The sequence below is a fragment of the Orycteropus afer genome, unplaced genomic scaffold, assembly GCF_000298275.1.
Source record: "Orycteropus afer afer isolate SDZICR_OR568_19922 unplaced genomic scaffold, OryAfe1.0 scaffold00067, whole genome shotgun sequence".
NCBI classification, from domain to species: domain Eukaryota; kingdom Metazoa; phylum Chordata; class Mammalia; order Tubulidentata; family Orycteropodidae; genus Orycteropus; species Orycteropus afer.
This window is the reverse complement of record NW_006921654.1, coordinates 5,049,366-5,072,527: the sequence shown is the minus strand read 5'-3', so window position 1 is coordinate 5,072,527 and position 23,162 is coordinate 5,049,366. Positions and strand designations below refer to the sequence as shown.

Sequence of the window (23,162 nt, the reverse complement as noted above, 5' to 3'; positions counted from 1 at the left end):
AGGTTCTCCTGTAATTGTGCCTTATCAACAGGTCAGGAAAAGTCAAATTAAGTTCTTCACAGGTCTAGAGCATCTGATCTAGGAATCCAACATGAACAGACCAAAAGTTCTTGGAAAAATCAAAGAACACTTCTTTGGAGGCTGCTACCTTGTCATTAGGAGCTCTGGTAGCATAGTGGCTAAAGCACTTGACTGCTAACCAGAAGGCTGGCGGTTCAAACCCACCAGCCACTCCTCGGAAGGAAGGTTGGGCAATCCTACTTCTGTAGTAATACTGCCTCGGAAACCCAAGGAGGGGTCGCTATGAGTCAGGGTCGACTCGACGGCACATAACAACAACAACAACCACCTTGTCATTAATAAGCCTCTAAGATACACTCACAGTGTAATTGGAAATTTCTTCTCTATCCAGAGGCTGTGTCACCATCAACCATCCTGTTTTTCTCTCAATGATAAACACACCCACAGGAGGTCTGTCAGCCCCTTCTCCAGTGATGCTGTAGAACACCTCAATTTCTTTGTCCCTGCTGGATTTGATCTGAAGACAAGACAGAAAGAAACGGAATCAGCGAGGAGGGATCCTGACATCGGGTCTTTATCGCCTCGATTCTTCTTAGCCAAATTTCCCCCAGAGAAATAGAGAACTCCTTTCCCTACCCGAACAAGGTTTTTAGGAAATGGACCCTTTTCATTCTCTGGGCAGCTGATGGGAGGGATGACCCAGTCTCTCTTCTGTCTCCGGAGACCCCCATGATGGAAGTCAGGAAACTTGAGCACTTCTGTCTGAGGTCCAGAGGGAGAGTCCTAAAACGAAAGGTGATGAAGAGCAAAATGAGATTATTCAGGAGAGATACTGCAGGCCCAACAGTCCAGCTTATAAAGGCAGTGTATGGTTTGAACTTAATAATGTAGTCTCTTGACAATGAAAAATTATGTATACTCTCCAAAATGAATAGCAAAAACAAATTAACTTCTTTGCCATTTTTCTTTTTATCCTTCTTAGGGTCCAGAATATTCTTCAAGTAATCATTATGCATATACAATTACAGGTCTAGGGATTGTTATTATTTTAAAAGCTATTTCAAGTCTACATATCACACTTGTCATTTTCTTTTTAACTTTTTTTTTTTTTTAATTGTGATTTGGGTAAAAGTTTACAGAGGAAATTCACTTTCTATACAGCAGCTCACATACACTTTATCTCATGACATTGACTACAATTTACTATAATGCAACAGCTCCCCTCCCACTGCCTCTCCATAGTTACCTCTTCTCTGTGTCCTTCCGTTCCACGCACTCCTACCGCCCCCCCCCCCAGCTCTCTCCCTGTGCATACACAGCTCTTCTACTCTTTCATGATTGATCTCGCCAAAGAGTGTATCTACTTAACGTAAATGTTCAGCTCATATACCTGTCTTTTGTTTGGCTGGAAGCCACAAGTATGGGTTCAATTCCAGACCTGAAGGGCAACTAGGGGCCATAGTCTCAGTGGTTCCATCAGGCTCTGTGAGACCAGCAAACCTAGTCCCGCCCCCCAAATGATTTTGAGTTTTGTTTCACATTATTCTCCCACTCTGTCCAAGATCTCCTGCACTGATCCCCCTCGGAGTGTTCGACAGTGGTAGCTGGGCACCATCTAGTTCTTCTGTTCTCATAGTCATATAGGCTGAAGCTTGCATGGTGTACCAGTTTGCTTGGACTAATAGTTTCCATGTGTCTTTGGTTTTCCACATTTGTCATTTTTAATAACGACATTATACTTGGATGATTTAATATCAGTTTATTTAACAACTAGATATTTATTATGTTTGAATTTTCCCCCTTTTTATGTTTTTCCTAGGGTTATAGTCCTCAAAGTGGAGTTATCAATAAAAATGAGTGAGTAGGAGCTCTGGTAGCATAGTGCCTAAAGCACTTGACTGCTGACCAGAAGGCTGGCGGTTCAAACCCACCAGCCACTCCTCGGAAGGAGGATGGGGACAATCTACTTCCATAGTGATACTGCCTTGGAAACCCAAGGAGGGGCCGCTATGAGTCGGGTCCGACTCCACGGCACATAACAACAACAACAACATGGGGAATTGATACAAAGAACTAGTTTGCAATAAAAAAAAAATTTGTTCATCTCATTGTGTCATTATGTCTATATGGTTTCCATTTGTTTTAACAGAAGCTATTGGGATTAAGGGGGAAAAAAAAATACCCTCTGAGACTTGTATTGAACAGTTTTCATGCACAATAAAGATAACTCTGCACACTCAGGGAAATAAGATAGTGCAAGACGAAAGGAAAATATCTTCTAAATTGTTTAAATGTTTTAAAGTGATTAGTGGTAGCACAGTAAATGTTCCAGAGGATATAATTTCATCTCCCATCCTCCACAGATAGATTCCTCCCTCATAGTCACTGATCACTGTTTGCCAAGTTCAGTTAAAGCCCAATTTCCTGGCTTTTTAAAATTTGACTCAGGATATACAAGAGATGGGAAGTGATTAGACATAATCACTAGAGAACCCTTCCCTAATTCTGCATAAATGTTACCCACATACTCCTTCACACACTGCCCTATGTACCCTTGTGTTGGTCTTCTAGAGAGACAGCCCAGTCTGGGTCAAGGGCAGGCTCTGGAACCAGACTGCCTGCTCTGAATCCTTACTGTGGCACCTCCACATTCTGGACAATGTCTACAATGGTGATAACGTTAGTACATCCTTTCCAGAAAGGGAGCTCTGGTGGCGTAGTGGATAAGGCATTTGACTGCTAACCAGACAGTCAGCAGTTCAAACTCACCAGCCACTACACAGAAAGAAGATGGAGCAGTCTACTTTCATAAAGATTTACAGCCTCGGAAACTCAATGAGGGTCACTATGAGTCAGAATCAACTCTGTGGCAGTGAATTTGGTTTAGTTTTGTCTCTTATAGACTTCTCAAAAGGATGAAATGAGATGCTGGTATTGCAAAAAAAGTAGAACAGTGCCTGGCACACAGTAGACATTCAATAAATGATAATGAAGATGATGGTTGGATTGGTTGGGAAACAAAGTTATACTTTTAATGAAGTCAAAATTTGAGTTTGAGCACAGAACAGGAATAAAGTATTAAAATGCCCATCAATACTGTACCCTGAGCCTTAAAATGACCATCTTTGCACACCTATGCTGTGCAAATCCTCCATCTTGAAAAGGAAGACAAACAACATGCCCTGATGGCTGTAGAATTGTAGAACATTTTCAGAGAATGATAATAACGATGAACACTGTGCTAGCAAGACATAACATTAACATTTCCGCATGTGATATTAAAGGGAATCATGCCTAAATATACTAAACCTGAATTCCCTCAGAAAAATAGGATAGCAGAGCGGCCAAACCAAGTGAAAGAACCACTGGGTCTCAACCAGAAGTGATTTTGCCCCCAGGAGATATGTGGAAAGTATGTGAAGATATTTTTGGTTGTTACAGCTGGGGAATGTGCGACTAGCACAATGTGCCAGGTGCTACTGGGTGGACAGATGTCAAAGTTAGATCTAGTTAGATCTAGTCTCAGATGAATTAAAAGACAGGTTAGTTTATTGATCTTCCTTCTGATGCAGGACTACTTGGCTCCCCAAAGGTCCTTTGAACGAGAAATGAACCAAGGTGAAACTTGCAACCAGGTGTAGCAGAATCTGCCACCTTCCACTCAATAGCCATCCTTCCTTTCATAAAAGACTAGCTTTAAAAAAATCATGTGCGTGTTATCTCAATTTTGTATTCAGCAGTGTACCCAAGGTAAAAATCACATTTCCAATACTCCCTTGCAGCTAGGTGTGGCTACATGACTAGGTTTTCTGGCCAATGAGATATAAAAAGAAGTATTAATTGAACTTCCACAAAGGCTTCTTGTACAACAGACAAATAAGCAAAACTTTTTTGTGCTTTTCCCCTTTCTCCTTCCAGCTATTTTGGATCAAGAGGTATCCTTGAGGATGGAAGCCATGTGCTGAGGATGGCAGAGCAGACAGGAAAAGAAGGAGGCTAAGTTCCTGATAATTGTGGAGGCTCGCTACTGGCTACAGGCAACTGATTACCCTTGGACATCCATAACTTGAAAGAGGAATACTCTGTTTAGCTTAAACAACCATAATTTGGGGTTTTTTGTAATATCTGCTTGAACCTAATCTGAACACTGTAGACATGGAGGCAAAATTGGAAGAGGTGGGGAGGAAAAGTTGAACAATCAAGGTCAAAGCTTTCTCTTGGCCATGAAAGGCTGTTGCTCAACAAGAACTCACTGTGTTGAACTCCTCACATGAACGAAAGGGACAACTGGAGACTTGAGTCAGGGAGCTATGTTAATATAGCTCTAATAAATTCCTCCTTATTTTTCTGCTCTATCCATTTACCTCAGGGAAAATTAGATTAATCAGGAGGACTATTAAGTTCCTAGAATCTCAAGAGTCTTTGGGGAGAAAAACAGGAGCCAGTCTGAAAGGCCTTTGGCACTTACAACACATCCCACACTTTCAAGGCAGTAAACAGAATACAACTAGAATGGCCCCCCAGAGAGCTATTTTGGTATGAAGCGCCAGTGAAGGAAGATGCCTTTTACCCATGGGAGGAGTTTAGAAACTGCTAGAGGCATTTAGCTTTGGTTAACGACCCCCAGAAACATTCTTGCCTAGAACCTAGGCAGACTTGCATCCTCCCATTCCTGGTCAATCCAATCCATCCACCCATCCATTCAGTATTTACTGGGATCCTGCTACATCCCAGCCCTAAGCCCCGCCACTGCAAACACAGTGGAAAGAGTCCAAAGCAAAAGCTTCCTGCTAGTTTCCCCTCTTCTTTGCTAAGACCCCCCCCCCACACACACACACACAAGAAACACAAAGAGCAAAATGATCAGAGAATCGACCTGTCATGTGTTCTCCCTCCAGCAGGAGAAGAACAGCTAACCGTTACTGAACACTTCACATGCGTTCAGTTCTAGTACAGTTTCTAAGCATTTTAAGATGCATCATTTTACCTGGTCTTTATTGTCATCTCGATTTTACAGATGAGGAAACTGAAGCATAGATAGCTCAAGTGACTTGCCTCTCATGGTAAACAGCAGGGTTGGAAGTCACACAATTACCCATCACTCTTACACAGCCTGCAGATATAAGGGTAATGATACCTTGCCATCATCCCATTACTACCACCAAAAATAAATAAATACTTAACAACAAGAATTGGTTTAGTTAGACTCATGGTCCCCAAATGGCAGCACTTTGGCCCTCCAAGGGACATTTGGAAATTATATGGAGATTTTTCTTTTTTTTTTTTGTCACAATAGGTGGAAGTACTACTGGCATCTAGTAGAGGCAATGGATGCTGCTAGATATTCTACAGTGCATAGGACCTCCTTCCCAGCCCCCATACACAATAAAGGATTATCTGGCCCAAATTATCAATAGTACCAGGGTTGAGGAACTCTGATTAGAGGGTACACTAAAATAATAGTGAAGTTCCAAGAAACATTCAAACATACATGATGCTGGTGGTGGTGGTGGTGGTGGTGCCCAATAGTCTTCAGTGTCACTTTGGTGGAAAGCTTTCTGCCACTGGAGTCCCAGGCATGGACAAGAAAGCTGGTCTCTGGATTATGAAGCTGTAGAGGTCGTCTAACAATAACCACACCATCAGTGGCCACTCTGAATCGGGTGTCGTCGGACAAATAGGCTGTCTTTGGTCGACCAGTGCATCCTTCAAAACTCACTGCAGGATAAAAATCAGACTTATTAGGAAATTGGGGAAATTAAAGATAAGAGCATTCTTCCTCCAAAAAAGAAACTTGATTCATGCATCAAAACTCTAACTCACTTAAAACAAACACAAGGAAAACAATCCAAAACCTGGTGACAGAACTGCAAATATTTCAAAAAGGGTCGATGTCATCATTACGTTCTTCACAATTCAGAGGCTGATGGGTAATCATAGTCTGAACTTTTTCTCACTTTCTTATAAAGTGGAAACAGTAGCATGCTTGTAGAGCAACTTCTCTTTCAAGAACAAACAAGGGAACTCTCCTTCACACGGCACTAGAAGGCTCTCTTCTAGTATGAAAATGAACCACTAAAATAACAGACTGCTGATTGAGTCCAAAAATTAGAGAATCAAGGTATACCGAGATGCTGTGATAAAACCCACTACCATCAAGTTGATTCCGACTCATAGTGATGCTGTGACAGTCTCTACTTAAATAAACAGTTTACACACTTAGTAAGTGGCATGTAATATCATAGACCCAGCATAAATAGGGAGCTCTGGTAGCGTAGTGCCTAAGGCACTTGACTGCTAACCAGAAGGCTGGCGGTTCAAACCCACTACCCACTCCTCAGAAGGAAGATGGGACAGTCTACTTCCATAGTGATACTGCCTTGGAAACCCAAGGAGGGATCGTTATGAGTCGGGTCCAACTCGATGGCACTTAACAACAACAGCATAGATGGAGGTTAGGAGCATGCCTGGACTTTGCAACCAGACTGCCTGTGCTCAAATCCCAATTCTGCCACTTGCTAGTTCTGTGACCTTGGGCAAGTTAGTTAACCTTGCTGTGTTTAGTTTACTCATCTATAGAAGAGTGGGGATAAGAGTAGTACCTATCTCCTAGGCTTGTTTTAAGACACAGAACAATGCTTGCCACACAGTACTCATTATATTGAAGTTTGTTAAATAAAAATAAACTGTAGCTTTGGTCAATCCTTTATTCAGCCCTCATGAGTAATACCCAAAGTTGGAGAAGCTGCGGTATAGGATTCCAAAGGACTTGAACAGGTATCAAGCTATAAGCCAGACACTGTGGTTGGCTACAAGGACAAAATCATGAACATGTAAAATAAGGTACTTGTTCTCACTGAGCTTACACTATCGTATGAGAGATGAACAAAACATATAAACCAACCATTTCAAGTGGGGATGAGTACCAGACTTAAAGGAACTCAAGATGGTAAGAGAAGACTGACAGGATGTAGGGGCAGATTTGGCAGAGTATAACTTATGTTGAATGGTAAAGGTAGGCCTCTCTAAGGTGAAGGCATCTGAGCTGAGACCTAAAGGTGCTAACCTCACAGAAACCTGGCTCAAGGGTCTTTTAAGCAGAGGCAATATTTCACAAATTCATACTGGGAAACTCTCAAGTCTCTTTTCCCCTCTTTCAAATAATTGGCCTTCATCCCTCCAGTGGAATTTTTATTTTTTAGTAAGTGCTTTTTTATTTAAAAAAAAAAAAAAAAAGTAATGCTCTTAGGACTATTTACAAGGCTAGATGTTCTACATTCATGACAATCAGGTTTCTGCCAGAAAGCCTAAAATCATCCACGTTGGCCTGAGCGGCAGTTTTCATTTCTTCCACTAGGGGCCGCCGTTGTAAACTGTTTCTGAAGCCAACAGCCCCGCCCTAGTCAGAGAGGTAGAGAAGGGAAAGAGTAGGTACTGTGATTGGTACAATTAACCCCAATTTGAAGATGAAGAAACTGAGGTTCAGAGAGGTTAGGAAACTTGTGCAACAGCCCATAACTAGTAAACAGCAGAACTGAGTCTAGCCCTTAACATGGGTTATTTAAGTTCAGGGATCTCTCTTTCTTCTCTTTGGAAAAGCCCTATTAGAACCTTGGTTATTTTAAAAGGATGATTCTGCCTCAAAGCTCAGATCCCAAGGGTAGGATGGGGCCACCCTGTGCAGTAGCTGGGATATGGCTAACTTGCAAATAAACTTAGGAATCAAAAAGAGTGAGTTCACAGGAAAGGAGCCAGGTCCTCTGAGCAATCACTCTCACTTCACTTTTCCTCCCAGTTTTATGTAAAAAGTTAAAACTACGCCCCACCCCTATCCTCATCCCTTAAGCTGGGTCTACAACTCCTCAAGCGGAAGGGAGGGGGTGGAGAGAGACAGTAGGTAGCTGTAATAAAGGATGGCTGGTCTCAGAGTCTCCAAATGGATTATAAACTCAGAATCTGCCATGTGCTGGCTGGGTGACTTTAAGTAGATTGCTTAACCTCTCTAGACCATAGTATCCTCTACTGTAACATGAAGGATACCAACCGCCACCATCACTGGTAGAACAAAACTTCTCCTGGGTTTTGTGAAGATTAACCAAGACAGGGAATGTGATCTCATTTTTGGAAGCTGAAAGAGGAATACCAGTTAATAATAACTTATTATTATTTATATGCATTTGAGCATGCAAGCTAGAAAACAAGTACTTGCTAAATGAACAGATGAATCATAAAATGACAACAGAAGCAAGAAGAAATGCAAAGTGCTTGAAGGCTGGGCAGATTCGACTCTTTAAGTCTAAAACAGAAACTTCTTTTCAAACTAGAAAATAGAGCTTTGATTCAGTTTGAAACAGTTCCGTCATGGCTGAAGGAAACAAGTGTATCGTGTCTACTGCACAGCAACCAAATCTCTTGCACGTTGGATTCTGACCCAAGTAGGAACCTGGATCCTGACACGGGAAATTGGATTATTGGCAGGGCTGTGGAGACTGACACACATTCAAAGTGGTGGTTGGCCGCCATTAATGAGCAGGGCACTTCTGCCTGGTTCTCACTTGGGTCAAAATCCCAAGTGCAAAATGCATATGCTGCTCCTTTTTCATCAGCCATGACTGAACCATATCCAACCGGTTTGAAGCCCTGCTAGAAAAACAACACCCTTTCCAAGTCACCACTCTGCCCCCAGCAGTAGTAATGGGGCAAATGGACTGTGTCTGGGGTTTTCTCATACAAGCAGAGGACAAGATCTGCTTTCATTTACCAAATTGAATTCCTTCCTGTAGCCGACCCAAAAATCTAGGCAGTGAAAGTTGGAACAAGCATGACTGGACTTGCCAAGGGTGGTGGCCTGAGCAAAATGAAAACGCTTTTGGAATAACTTGATGTAAGGCACTTAACTTGTTTTGGGGCATCTCATCTTAATGGCTGCAAAGCCCTGACCTACAAGAAGTGAATATGAAATGTGAGGGACAGGCAGCCCCAACCTGAATTTCCAGGTGCTCATTAAGACCTATCATCTTTCCACAAAACCTGATTCTCCGGGCTGATAAATCAGAAATTATAGGAAAGAAAGGGGATCTCCAGCTCTGAGAAGGCTCCGGGAAGCTCACTTTAACCCTGATGAGGGCTGGGCAGTGTGTCTCTGAGCCACTGTGAACCCTAAAGCCAGAAGTGGGAGGATATTAAATGGCACAATGCTGAAACTAGGAGACTGGTACATGGGAATTGTATATACGTGAACATTTCCAAAACAAAAAGTTAAACAAAAATAAAGCCAGCAGGGGACTAACTATTCTTTAACTTAGCATATCCTCCATTCCTAAACCAGTTAGTTGGCCACTTGCTCTGGACACCAAATCCCATTGACAAGAACCCCTTGGTTCTTGGGCAAATCTTTTCATCACAATCACCTTCACCAAATACCACAGCCTCACCTAATAGCTTCAACTAATACTGTAAATATGTACAAAACATTGTTTGTCAGACACTGTTCTAAGCACTTTACAAATACTAATTTGTTTAATCTCGTACCTTATGAGGCTAGTAGGAGCACTGGTGGTACAGTGGTGAGCTTGGCTGACTTTAAAAGGTCAGCTACTCAAACCCACCAACTACTCCATAGGAGAAAGTTGTGGCAGTCTGCTTCTATAAAGATTTACAGCCTTGGAAACTCTATGGAGCAGTTCTATTTTGACCTATAGAGTTGTCATGAATTGGAGTCAACTCAATGGCAGTGGGTTTAGTATGGTTTTGGATGAGGCTATGTGGTGTAGTGAATTACTTGCTATGGTTTTTCTAGCCATAGTCTTTGTAACTCCCACTGGATTACTGGGTGGGATCATACAAATAAGGTGTATAGACTTCTGATGTTGGAATTAGTTAGTTTAGTCACTCTGCCAGGTTTAAAATGAGCTTTCCTAGAGGCAGAGGCGAGGATCTCACTGCTATCGAGAAAGAGCTAGAGGTGAATTACAGCGCATCCTTGGACTTGAGATCCCTGCACTGGACCTTCTTGGCAGAGAGATGCCTTGTCAAAGAGACACCTCAGCAGAGAGATGCTCCAGCAGAGAAGACAATGGCAGTGGAACCAAGAAGCATGAGACAGAGCGGCAGGCTTGCTTGGCCCAGAGAGCGAGAAAGCTGAGTGCCCTTGGACAGGAGGCTTGATGACAGAGTGGGGTGCACCTAGGTGTACCTATCGACATAAAAGAGCTTTGTAACACTTGCCCGAGCAGGGCAGAGGCTAGGCCAAGAGGCCAAGGGTCAGAAAGGCATGTCTGAGGGCACAGCAGAGGGGAGACTCTCCTGATTGAAAAACTGTATCCTGAGTGTGTTCCTGTGACCTGTTACTTCCCTAATAAACCCCATACTTGTGAGTATTGGCTATGAATTCTGTGTGGGCATTGCAATAAATTATTGAATCCAGCAGAGTAGTAGTAAGTGCTGTGGGAGGGATGGTTGGTGTCAGAATTAATAAAAAGGCTGGAGGGTAGTGGCATGTCTGGCCTCAGAGGATGTTGATGGTGATTGTGTCTTCCTCTTGTGAAGTTAGAGGCGGTCAGAAGATGTCGCCTCATGTACTTCTAGCAGGCTAGTACTATGAGTGTTCCCTTTTCAAGAATGGGGAAATTGAGGGAGCTAGGAAGTGGCAGATTTGGGATTTGAACCGAAGCAGTTTGACCTGAGAGTTCACCACTACGCCTGTGCTTCTCCCTATGATCCGGGGTCTTGCACCATGCTCTTTATACCTGTTTCTCATTTTACCCTCCCAACCACCCTGTGGGGTAGGCGAGTGTAGGTGCAGAGCCCCACCCAACCCAGGTCTGTCTGACCCCACAGAAGATGCTTTTCACCACTGTGATCTGTTCCTCAAGTGTAAAATGGGGATATGCTTTCCAGCAATAATAGTGAATATCATTAAGAAAAAACAAAAACAACAGAAAAGAGATTCCAGAACAATATGGAATTCTACATAGTCTGAATTTAAGGGTAAGTGATGTGGAAGTAGGGAGACTACTGAAAGAAATGGGGCTGGGGTAGGGGTGAGAGGCAGTTGTTTCGTTTTTTAATACATCATTGTATTATATTGCCAGTCACGATAAGAATGAATTTCTTTTATCATGACAAAACTAGAAAGAATGAATCCCTATTTTTTATAGCGTCTTTAACATTCTGTGATTATTTCATGTTTCCAAGTATCCTATGGTTCCTCATTTTCTAGGCTATTTGGCAGAAATAGTAGTGGATTCTGAAGGAGATGACTGAAGTTCAAATGAAAATTAAACCTCAGTTCATGAAAAGCCTTTGGTCCAGAGGAACATTCTTTGCTTGGAATTGCCATCATGCCATGGAATGGTCCCACTTTAAGGATTCTGTTTCTTCGCCCACCCCCGCCCAGGCCCATAATTGGAATGTGAGTGGGTAGAAACAAGGCAGTCTCAAAAACCACTATGTATTTCCAGAAGATGTTGCTGAAGGCTGCTATCAAAGCCAGCTGACCATAGTTGAGTTATCTGGTAATTAGAGGCATAACCCAGGAGGAGCTCTGGTAGCATAGTGCTTAAGGCACCTGACTGCTAACCAGGAGGCTGGCGGTTCAAACCCCACCACCACTTCTCGGAAGGAAGATTGGGCAATCTACTTATGCAGTGATACCAACTCGGAAACCCAAGGAGGGATCACTATGAGTTGGGTCCAACTCGGCAGCAAATAACAACAATGGTGGGATAACCCAGTCCCTTAGATGAAACTAGTACTTAAGAATAATGTTTTTTCCATAGCACACACAAAGGGTACGCTAGGGACTGTCTCCCTCTCATCAGAACGTACTTCCACAGCTGACACCAAGGAGCAGAACATTTAGCTTCATTTCAAGGACCATTTGAACTTGAGCACTCAGCCTCAGGAAGAGAATGTTGTAGACATAACCTTGAAGGCAACATCAGAGAGCCTTACAAGGTTCTTGGGGGGTCATGCTGCCATTGTGTACTCCCAAACCAAGGGCTAGTTTCTAACAAATACTGAAGATAAAAGAAGTGTACTTTGATGGACAAAAGGAATCCTAAACAAACCCATCTAGCTAAGCAGGCATCTTTGTTTTTCCTGGCTGGGAGCAGCATTTCTAATAGCAACCACCACACTGCACTCTCCACAGTTCTCACCGCCCCTCACATTTCTTTCTAGGTTGACCATTTTCTCAGATGACACTGGATTCTATCATATCTTCCAGTGACAGGTGACCATGAATTACTAAACCTTCTAGGTTTATTGAGCACACACACTGGGCAGACAAGGAAATTTTATCAACTACTCATCAATGTTTTTAAAATGGGAGGGAAACAACCAATGGGCTTCCAATTTGCCCACTTTTTTTTTTTTTTTTTTTTGAGGGGGGTGGATGCTGAGAGGAGTATGATGTTTCACGTAAAGGCTGAGAGACTTTTAACCACTGATAAGTATGTAACTGTATGTGAATGTATCCATTTTCTACTGAGAACTATGAACAGTAACTATGACCTAGAAGCCTTTTGGCCCTTGGATGTACAAAGGGTTAACATACTCTGCTGCTAATCAAGAATGGAGGTTTGCGTTCATCCAGAGGCACCTCGAAAGAAAGCCATCTTCGGAAAAATCAGCCATTGAAAATCATACGGAGTCCAGTTCTACTGTGACCTACACCAGGTCATCATTTGATTCTGATGACTCATCAATTTTATTTAGTTAAAAGTTGTTACTGTTGGCTGCTATGGCATCACCACTCCACTTAGTGCTGTCCCAGAGACTGAGTTCGTTAATAACCTTATTAGATACAGCAGCTCTGTGAGGTAGGGATGTAATACCCCTTACTTTATAAAAGAAGAAACTGAGGGTCAGATAGGCAAAGGGATTTGGGCAAGTCACACAGCTATCATGTGACAGAGCCTGCGGTCTGATGCCATCATCAGGACTAACTACCAGGCTGCCAGTCTATCAACTTGAAGGGAAAAGCCACTTGTGAGATTTTGCTGGTTGAACAGGTGCCAGGAAGTTAGTTCACACAAAAGAATGGGACAGTGGGAGTAACTAGAATAGCAACAGGAATAACAGCAAAGGTTCCCCTTTCTCCATCTTTCCCTCCACATACACACTCTCTTCTCCGTGAATGAACGCCAGGCTCAGATATCCAGTCCCAGGTCTCAGAAAAGCATAAGGACACTCAGACAGCCGCATACAGGAGTTTTAGGCTTCAGATTAAAGAATGTTCGACTTTAGTTCCACCAGGCTGTATAAGCTAAAGTACATAGGAGTTCCTCTAATCAGCCAGCTTTAATCCCAAACATTTTTGGGAAAGATAAGCAGCTTGGGGTATCGAGTTGCACAAGGACTACTCCTAGTGTGTGTCTGCCAGCTCGTGCGATGCACTCCAGGGCCATCTGGCAGAGACGCGCACACCATTAAATCTCCCTTGATGACAGGCGGGTCCCAAGGGATCCCAGAGATGGGAAGTTTATTTGCACAAAGCTTACTGAGCTTTCTCCCAACCTCTCCGAAATGTCCTTGTGCAGAACAAATCATACATCGTCTCTGTCTTCATTAGTCTATGCCCTGCAAACAGATGTCAACACAAATGCTGCCTGGATAGCAAGCAAGGAGCAGAGCCTCCTGCATTTTGTTTCCATCAACACAGACTGGGGTGGTGAGCAGGAAGTCAGTGTACAGAGAGAGGTTAAAGATTAAGGAAAAATTAGCAAGGGCCCATTTACCCTTGCAAAGGGGAGTGAACAGGGGTAAAGGGGTAATCCATCACCCTTGATCTTTTTTTCCCTTTGTTTTCAGGTCACTCATGCAGTCTGGGTCATTCTGAGAGTGTATTTTGCTTCCCAATCATGTTTCTACTTGGCTTAATGCTGTTTTCGCTCTCCGGCAGCAAACACCAGGGTGGTGATGAGAGTCAGTCCAGTGAAAACCGCCATAAATGGCACTTACGGAGTTGATTAAAAGCCAATGCAAATCAATTATACTTTTATATCTGTGCCAAACTAAGTTAGGTTCAAATTCTTTCTTTTTTAATCTTTATAATACATAACAAAATTTGTCATTTTAACCATCTTTAAATGTACAGTTCAGTGGTATTAATTACATTCACCATTTTGGGCATTATTTATTCCCAAAACTTTATTACCCCAAACAATGTACTCATGAAGCAATAACTCCCCACTCTCTCCTCCTCTGGGGAGGGCATAGGGCCTAAGGCATCTGACTGCTAACCAAAATGCAGGCAGTTCAAACCCACCAGTCACTTCTTGGAAGGAAGGTCGGGCAATCTACATCTGTAGTGATACCACCTCAGAAACCCAACGAGGGGTTGCTATGAGTTGGGTCTGACTCGATGGCAGTGAGGTTTTTTTTGTTGTTGTTGTTGTTGTTGTTGTTGTTCTCTCTCCCTCCCAGCCCCCAGTAACCTCTAATCTACTTTGTCTCTATGAATTTGCCTATTCAGATATTTCAGATAATTGGGATTACATAGTATTTGTTCTTTTGTTATCTGGCTTATTTTGCTTAGCATGCTTTTAAGGTTCACCCATGTAGTAGCATGTATTAGAATTTTATTCCATTTTATGGCTGGATAATATTCCCTTGTATGCACACACCTCATTTTGTTTATCTAGTCATCTGCTGATGAATACTTGGGCTGTTTCTACATTGTGGCTATTGGGAATAGTGCCACAATGAGCACTGGTCTAGAAGCACCTGCTTGAGTTCCTGCTTTCTTTTGGGTATGTATCTAGGAGTAGAATCGCTGAGTCATGTAGTAACTCTATGTTTAGTTTTTGAGGAATGTCCACAGCACTGCACACTTCCCCCAGCAACACAGGATGGTTCAAATTTCTCCATGTATCATATTTTTCCATCCTTTCATGTGTCTATTGGCCATTTGAACATCTTTTTTGGAGAAATATCTATTCAAGTCCTTGCCCATTTTTAAATTGAGTTGTTCGTCGTTTTGTTGTTGAGGTAGAAAAGTTATTTTAACTTCCCTTGAGCTTCAGTTTCTCCGTTCTGTAAAACAGAGACAGCTCACCTCCTTCGGGAATTGTTTCATGGATTCCTTTGTTCATTCAACAAATAATTATCAAGCCCTTACTCTTCGCCAGGAATCATCTGGAATACAGTGGTGAACCAAAAAAGGACACTGCCCTCATGGAGCTTACATTCCAGTGGAGAAGAGACATCGGAAATAAATTAGTACATGTCAGGCACTAGAACTGTAATGGAGAAAAATACAGGTGGTAAAGGGTTTCCAAGGACTGTGCAGCAATTGGCAGTGCAGGGGACAGTTTAATACAAGGCATTTATGGAAGGCCTCCAAAAGAGGCATCTGTGTATTTAGCAGGGGAGTGAACCACACGGCAATATGGGGAAAGAGTTCCAGGTCTACCCAAGTATTGCATGCCTATTACCTGCCGGGCTCTGTTCTGGTACCAAAGATCCAGCTGAGAATACAGGAGACAAAGATTCCTACCCTCCTGGGGTCAACACTAGCGGAATTAAAGTTAACATTAGTGCAAGGGTCCCACACAGGCCAATGATCAGCCTAGAAGAACCAGAGGGCCTCCCCTTGATGTTTTTGAGAACAAGCATGAATTGAAAATAACTTGGGTTTAAATCATTTATTTTCCAGGCCTCTCCTGGACAGTACAGAAACTGCCAGTGCCTGCTGATAAGACCTCACCCAGTTTCATCTCAACATTCCTGCCTGGATGGGGCTCCAGTGGCTTGGAAGGAAAGGCTGGGACAGCTTCTCTACTCAACACAATCCTGAGGAGGCCACTCAAGGCTCAGGACACTGAGTGCTTGGTATGAATCTTCTAGGGTGGGCACTGTCAAAGAATCTCATCCCGATTCATTTTAGAAGGGTGAGGGAGCTCTAACACAGTGCTGGCAGCAACATTGGATGCCTGCAGAGGCGGAGGGGGGACTTCTTCCCAAGCCACTCATATCTGTCTGCTATAGAGAAGGTTTTCTCAAAAAAATTTATATAGAGAGAGAGAAAGAGAGAGAGAGAGAGAGAGAGAGAGGGAGACCCCTTCTGGCTTCCACAACAAATTGGAATTTTACTGTCCAGCTTCTGGCTGCATGCTAAATACACAGACACCCCACCCCACCTGCCTAAATACAGAGACAACAATTGATTACTCCCCTGGGCTGCAACCCAGGAAACATTCCTGTGGCCAGGTGGGGCAACTCCAGGAACTGTTTGCTTATTGATTAGGAATAAATGTCTCCCTCTCACACCACAGTATCTGCCCACTTTTCCTTTCCAACTTTCTTCTTTCTATTTACCTACTGTACAAGGAAAGAAAAAAATAAAACCTATAAATTGTTATTAGGATAGATAAAATATGGTAGAGCTACTCAGCAATAAAAAGGAACAAGCAGCCATCTAAGATACAACTACTGGTCTTGACTTATCTGCGCAAGAGAATGACAGAAACCAAAGATTCAAGGAAGAAACTAGTCCACAGAACTAACAGCCCACATGAACCTCAGCCTTTTCTAACCTGAGACCAGAAGAACTAGATGGTGCCCTGCTACCACTGCCAACCACTCTGACCAGGGACATAATAGGAGGTCCCAGTTAGAATGGGAGAAAAACATAGAACAAAACTCAAATTCATAGCAAAAACTAGATTTACTGAACTGATAGAGACTGGAGGAACCCCCAAGACTATCACTCTAAAATATCTATTTAACCTAAAACTGAAACCACTCCCAGAGGTCACCTTTCAGCCAAACAATAGATTGGATTATAAAATAAACAGTATCACCCACGAGTAATATGTCTTTTAAACAATTAACTGTCAACATTTACCCAAAAGCAAAGGTGAGAAGGCAAGGAGAGGAAGGGAAGATAGATCAACAGAAACAGAATAAACAGAGTAGAAATAATGAGGATGCTCACACTTGGAGAAAGCTGTAACCAATGTCATGGAACAATTTATATAAAAATTGTTAAACGAGAACCTAATTCACCGTGTAAACTTTCACCTGAAAAACTGTAACATTAAAAAAATAAATAAACAAAAATTAAAAGTAACAAAATAGCAATAAACGCAGTAGCATACATGAACTTTAAAAAGGATTATCCTAAGTAAAGAACTCCTTCACAAAAGACTACATAATCCATTTATATGATAATCCTAGAAAACTAGCAACAGAAAGTAGATCAGTGGTTGCCTGAAGCTGGGGGTGGGCCTGACTGCTACTAGACAGAAGGGGACTTTTTGGGGTAGTAAAAGCATTCTAAGTCTGGATTGTGGTAGTAGCTGCACAACTGTGTACGTTTATAAAACTTACATAACACTGTACTTACAGTAGGTAATTATATGCTATGCAAATTATACCCCAATAAACCTGTAAAAAGATCATTAGGGTCTTCTTTGAGGAGGATCCCATGAGTCAAAGTCCCATAGTTCAAAAAAGACACAACCCATACACCCAATGATGCCAGGGTCAGAGTTATGAAAAGTAGGGAGGGAAAAGAGAAGCCATAAATAACGCTTAATTAACAATAATTGTAAGAGCAAAGAGTTGACATAATGTGTGTCATTATGTGTAGGCACTGCGCCAGTGCTTCACAAACATTGGTTCCCGTGGCGCCCCAGAATCAGGTAGGGTTTTTCAATCCCCTTGTTGCTGATGAGCAACTGAGGCCCAGAAAGGCTTTACCCATCTGCTGAAGGTCACAGAGCCAGACAGTCTTCAAAGTGAGAGGAACACCCAGAGCAGCCAATGCCAAAGCTGCTGTTCTCAGCTGCTCAACGATCCTGCCTCGAGGCGGGAGAAAAGCGCCAGAGAGAAGTTAATGCGACAGGGTGAAAACCCACACAAGGCACAAAGATAGACTGCTAAAACCACAGATTACTCTCTGCAAAAAACACAACCCAGACAGAAATGCCCTGTCTGGGGCCCACATCTCCCTAACGCAGAAATGTGCTGACGCTGGCTGAGGAAACAGGCAAGCATCGTGGAAAGCGGAATGTGGGTCCATTCAGTCACTGGAGAACAAGGTCTGGAAACCTCACTCACAAAGCCCCAATGCAAGGATTGTACGGTTTCCAGATTCGGGTTGTGCTGAAGAAGTTTGGACCCTTTGCCTCTGACATTTGGAACAAACTTGCTAAAACAGCTGAAAAGAACAGCTGGAAGCAAAAGCTACAGAAGTGAGGCATTTTCCACAGAGTCCCCAGGTCACATGCATTGGCAGATGACTCCAAACAAGTGCTCGCTTGTCCGACAGAGCTTACAAGGAGTCTCCCTGCCCCCCATGGATCCTAACATCATTTGTGATTATCAAGAACAGATAACCATTGATGTGAAAGGCAGTTGCTTCCAAGAGTATTTGATAAAGCAACTCTCATTGGCTCAAAAGGTAATCACTCAACCCTCCACATGCTCCTTTGCTCAGGCCCCTAAGAAATAAACCCCACTAGCAATCCCACGTCTCCCCAAGTATCAGGAAAAAAGCAGAAATATCTCAAACTGTCATGTTCACTGCAAGAATTCCAAGTAGGCCAGAAAGTGAAAATAAGAGTTGATAAAATGGCATGAAGAAAACCCACACACAGGTTCCAGATGTGGACCTTGGTTCATGCCAGGGCATAGCCACATGTCACTGGGCTGACTCATGAGAAGCTGAATGCAATTTGGTTGCTTCCACCATAAAGTTTTGACATCTGTCACAAACTTCATTTTCTTGGTTGCAGCTCTTGCAAAAGACCACTGACCCATTTACTCAGTTTTTTCTCATTTTCCAGTGTGATCAAGAATTGCAGACTTGCAGGGGAGCTATTGCATTGTGGTGAATTGTGGTCAATGTCATGAGACAAAGTGTATGTGAACTGCTGTATAGAAAGTGAATTTGCTCTGTAAATTTCCACCCAAATCACAATTTAAAAAAAGAGAAAGAATTGTAGACTTGCACACATGTAAAATGACGTATGTACAGTGTTATTTACTAAGGCGTTATTTGTAATAGGAAAACCTGGGAGACAACCCAAACATCCATCAATACAGGATTAGTTGAGTAAATCATGGAATTTTCTTACAACAGAATACTATGTGGCTACAAAACAAATGAGAAAGCTCTTTATGCACTGCTGTAGAAAGAAATTCAAGACATATTATGAGGCAATAAAAGCAAGGTGCAAAGCCGTGTAGCTAAAAGGAAGGGAATAGGAATATATGTTCATATTTGCTTATATTTGCATACAGAAACTCTGGAAGAAACTAGTAAGCTACAGCAAAAGAGATCAGGGTGAGAGTAAAACTTTTCATTGTATACTTCTTATATGGTTTGATTTTTTTTTTTTTGAACATGTAAATAATTAAAACCGGTTGCCATCAAGTCGCCTGACTCATGACAATCCTGTGTGTGTCAGAGTGGAACTGGGCTCCACAGCCATTCAATGGCTGATTTTTCACAAACTCATCAGCAGGCCTCTTTACCAGGGCACCTCGGAGTGGACTTGAATGTCCAACCTTTGAGTTAGAAGCAGAGTGCATCAAACATTTGTATCACCCAGGGATTTTTATGAATAATTACCCATTTATAAAGTTAAAAAAAATTATAGGACCATATGTAAATTGCTCACTATTTATATATAAGAATAATTTCTTTTCTTTTAGTTGTACAGATTCCTGTAATCTTTGTACAACCCTTTACGTGTTGTAAAACTGTTTTGGAACTTGTGACTCTAAGTGTCTTTGTGGGAGCTCTGGTAGCATAGTGGCTAAGGCACTTGACTGCTAACCAGAAGGCAGGCGGTTCAAACCCACCAGCCACTCCTCGGAAGGAAGGTTGGGCAATCCTACTTCCGTAGTGATACTGCCTCGGAAACCCAAGGAGGGGTCTCTATGAGTCGGGGCCGACTCGACGGCAAACAACAAGTGTCTTTGTAGCAAAGCTGTTCTTGTTGTTAGGTACTGTTGAGTCGATTTTCGACTGATAGCAACCCCATGTAACAGATTAGAACTGCCCCATAGTGTTTCCTAGGCTGTAATCTTTCTGGAAGCTGATCACCGGTGGGGGTGGGAGGGGAAGCCACTGAGTAGGTTCAAACCACCAACCTTCTGGTTAGCAGCCAAGCACTTAACCATGGTACCACCAGGGCTCCTGGAATGATTTCTATTTTTGAAAATGCTCAGACGCTTGGGGGATAAGCTATAGGTCAATCAGAAAGAGTCTTGGTGCCCCCGGAGGACCTCAAACTCTCTGAGAATCTCATCAACACAGCACGCAGGAGTGGGGAGGGGTCCGTGTGGGTGCTGAGAAAGGAGAAGGATGATCAACACATGACTAGAGATGGAAAAGGTGCTGGAAATGGGGCTCTATTCAGTTGGTCTAGTAAGAAGAATGCTAGACGCTAAGTCAGGTGACTCATGTCTCTGAGGTATGTTAGGACGACATTTCCTCAAGCAAGCCCCTTTCATTTTTCCTGGGTTATTGTTCTCATCTGTAACAGGCAAGGTCTAAATCATCCTAGCAAAGACAGGGGTAGGGGGCATCACAGATCTCAGGTATCGTGGTCTGTAGAAACCAGTACTGTTTTTGTGGATTTTACATGTTTAACTCCTCTCATATAGCAGAGCTCAGCTCCAGGACTTCATCCCAGGCTCACACTTATGCACGAGGACCGATATACAAGGAGAGTCCTTGAAGATTTATCGGGACAAAAGATAGAAACAGAGTCGACAAGTGACTAGTATATTATGGGCACAGTTGGGCAATCCTACTTCCATAGTGATACTGCCTCGGAAACCCAAGGAGGGGTCGCTATGAGTTGGGTTTGACTCGACGGCACATAACAACAACAACAACAACAACTCAATAGAAACAATGCAGAGATGTTTTGAAAAAATGAGGCAGCTATTAAAAAGACTGAAGTAAATCTATAATGTAGTAATATGGGAAGATCTCTGTGCTATATCACTTAAAAAAAATTAAAATAAAAGCAAAACAGGAGGAGGTTGCCTGCGATGAGGGAGATTAGAGGTAGGAAGGATATAACCTTTTTTATAGTCATTGTACCATTTGAAAGGAAGCCTGGTTAAACCTCAGCTGTTAACAGAAAGGTTGGTGGTTCGAACCCACCAGCTGCTCCGTTGAAGAAAGATGAAGCAGTCTGCTTACAGCCTTGGAAACCGTGTGGGCAGTCCTACTCTGTCCTACAGTGTTGCTAGGAGTCATAATAGATTCCACAGCAATGAGTTTTGTTTTTATGGGTACCAATTAAATCAGTTTATGTTTGTTTCCCTGTCTTCATGTGAACGAGCCTTTTCTTTTCTTTAATGAGAGGGCTGAACTTAAGGAGGGATAGGTGTTTGGTTGAGTGTGACTTCAACCAGAGTGATATGGCTTCCAAAAACCCTAATGCAGACTTCAGAAACAAGGCACTCAGGATATAAGAGATTATATGGTCCTGTTCCGCTTTGTGGTTTGATAAATATATTCTCAAGGTTGAATCTAATGATTTAAATGATGGATGTTGCTTTCCTTCCCAAGCGTCATGCTTTCAGAGGGACACTGACCCATGGAACAGGTCCAGAGCAAAGGGCACAGGGGCCAGGACGGTAAGTAGGCCTCTGCGGAGTGACAGACAGGCTGGAGAGGAGGCACCTGGAGAGAAGACAGGCTTGCTGACTCCTTCGAGAAGGGTCAATCATGATGGCACCAGAGGGCAAGGCAAGAGCCAGAGGAAAGAAGATACAGTGAGATAACCCTCAAAGAAGGCACTCTCTCTGCTGAGCGCTGACCCCAAGCAGGGCTGGGCTGCCAGCCTGCTGAATGCCTCTCTCAAATACTGGTACAGATGGCTGTATACAGCATCAAGAGAAATCTGGATTTTAATCTGAACTGTGCTCTAATTAGCTGTGTGACACCAGGAAAACGAACCCTGTCCACTTCCTCTTTCTAAAAGGAAGAGAATGGACCCCACATATCATAGGGTTGTTGGGAAGTTTCGATAAGAGCTCTTATCAAGTACTCAGGCAGAGTCAGGGATGTGGTTAACTAACACTCGAAGTCTTGCTACTTTTATTATTATATTACAAACGGTGTTTAAGCCTGAAATGGACTGGCAAAGGCGTTATATGGTCTTATATAAAAAAAAAAAAATTAAGTATATAAGCCCAGGACCATCACCAGCCAAAATCATATGTGCCTCCGAGCCTAAGTCCACACCCCTTACAATCCACCACTCCTGCTTGTAGGTGCAGTGGTCTCTGTCGGTGAGTGTGCCTGAGGGGCCAGAAGGAATTGCTGAACTCGAGACTCAAGTCCTTACTCACCATCCCTCCTGACGTTGGTACCACAGGAAGAACAGTCAGCCCAAACCAAGCCCTCTAGGGCATCAGGCCACCTGGAAACATCTCTGTGGCCATAAAAGGAAGTTCCCCACAGTGTCATTCTGCTTTGTGTGACCCCCTACACAGACACAACAGCCCCTGTCCCTTTCTTGAAGACTAAGCAGCGAGTGTCTCTGATGTGAGTCAAGGTTCTGGGTCCATGAATGGGCCTCAGGGAAGACTTGAGTCCCTGGAATCACAGGTAAAAATGTGGGCATCTGTACGAGGCTCCATGGTTTCTGACAGCTTGTCAAAGGGGTCTGAGATTCCAAAAAGGGTCTCTGGGCCAGAGACATACCTAGTGAACCTATTACGATCACAGTCAGAAAAAATTATGGTGATAGGAAAGAAAAACAAAAACAGTCAGATCTCAACAGCCCTCTACTCAGAACCCTCCAGAGACTCCTCACTGCCCTCAGAGCAAAACACCAAGTCCTGACCAGTCAGCTACCAGTGTGATTTTGTCATCATCTACCCTCACCTTAATCACTCCACTCCGGCCAATACACTAAGTACTCTTTCAAGGTCTTCCATTTGCCCTTCCCTCTGCCTGGCATGCTCTTCCCCAGATGTCCACATCCCAATAGTCACTGTTCAATGTCACCTTTGAGGTTGGTGCTGACCACTGGCACCATCTGTTACCAACACACCCTTCCTGTCCTTCCCTGATTTTTTTCTCTACTGTACTTACCATCTTATTATATATTTACTACATCTCTTTGCTTTATCTATTATCTATTCTCCTCCCAGGGAGT

General features: G+C 43.0%; 1 protein-coding gene across 1 annotated transcript in view; it reads right to left on the bottom strand.

The window, feature by feature from the left end:
• CDH1 (cadherin 1) overlaps positions 1-23,162 on the bottom strand; it is a 77,658-nt gene that overhangs the window by 17,040 nt on the left and 37,456 nt on the right. Inside the window, exons 3-5 of the mRNA XM_007940293.1 lie at positions 5,513-5,739; positions 658-804; positions 383-538 (exon numbers count right to left, since the gene is read on the bottom strand). Of these exons, the coding sequence (XP_007938484.1) occupies positions 383-538; positions 658-804; positions 5,513-5,739 (530 nt within the window). The remainder of the gene's footprint in view (positions 1-382; positions 539-657; positions 805-5,512; positions 5,740-23,162) is intronic.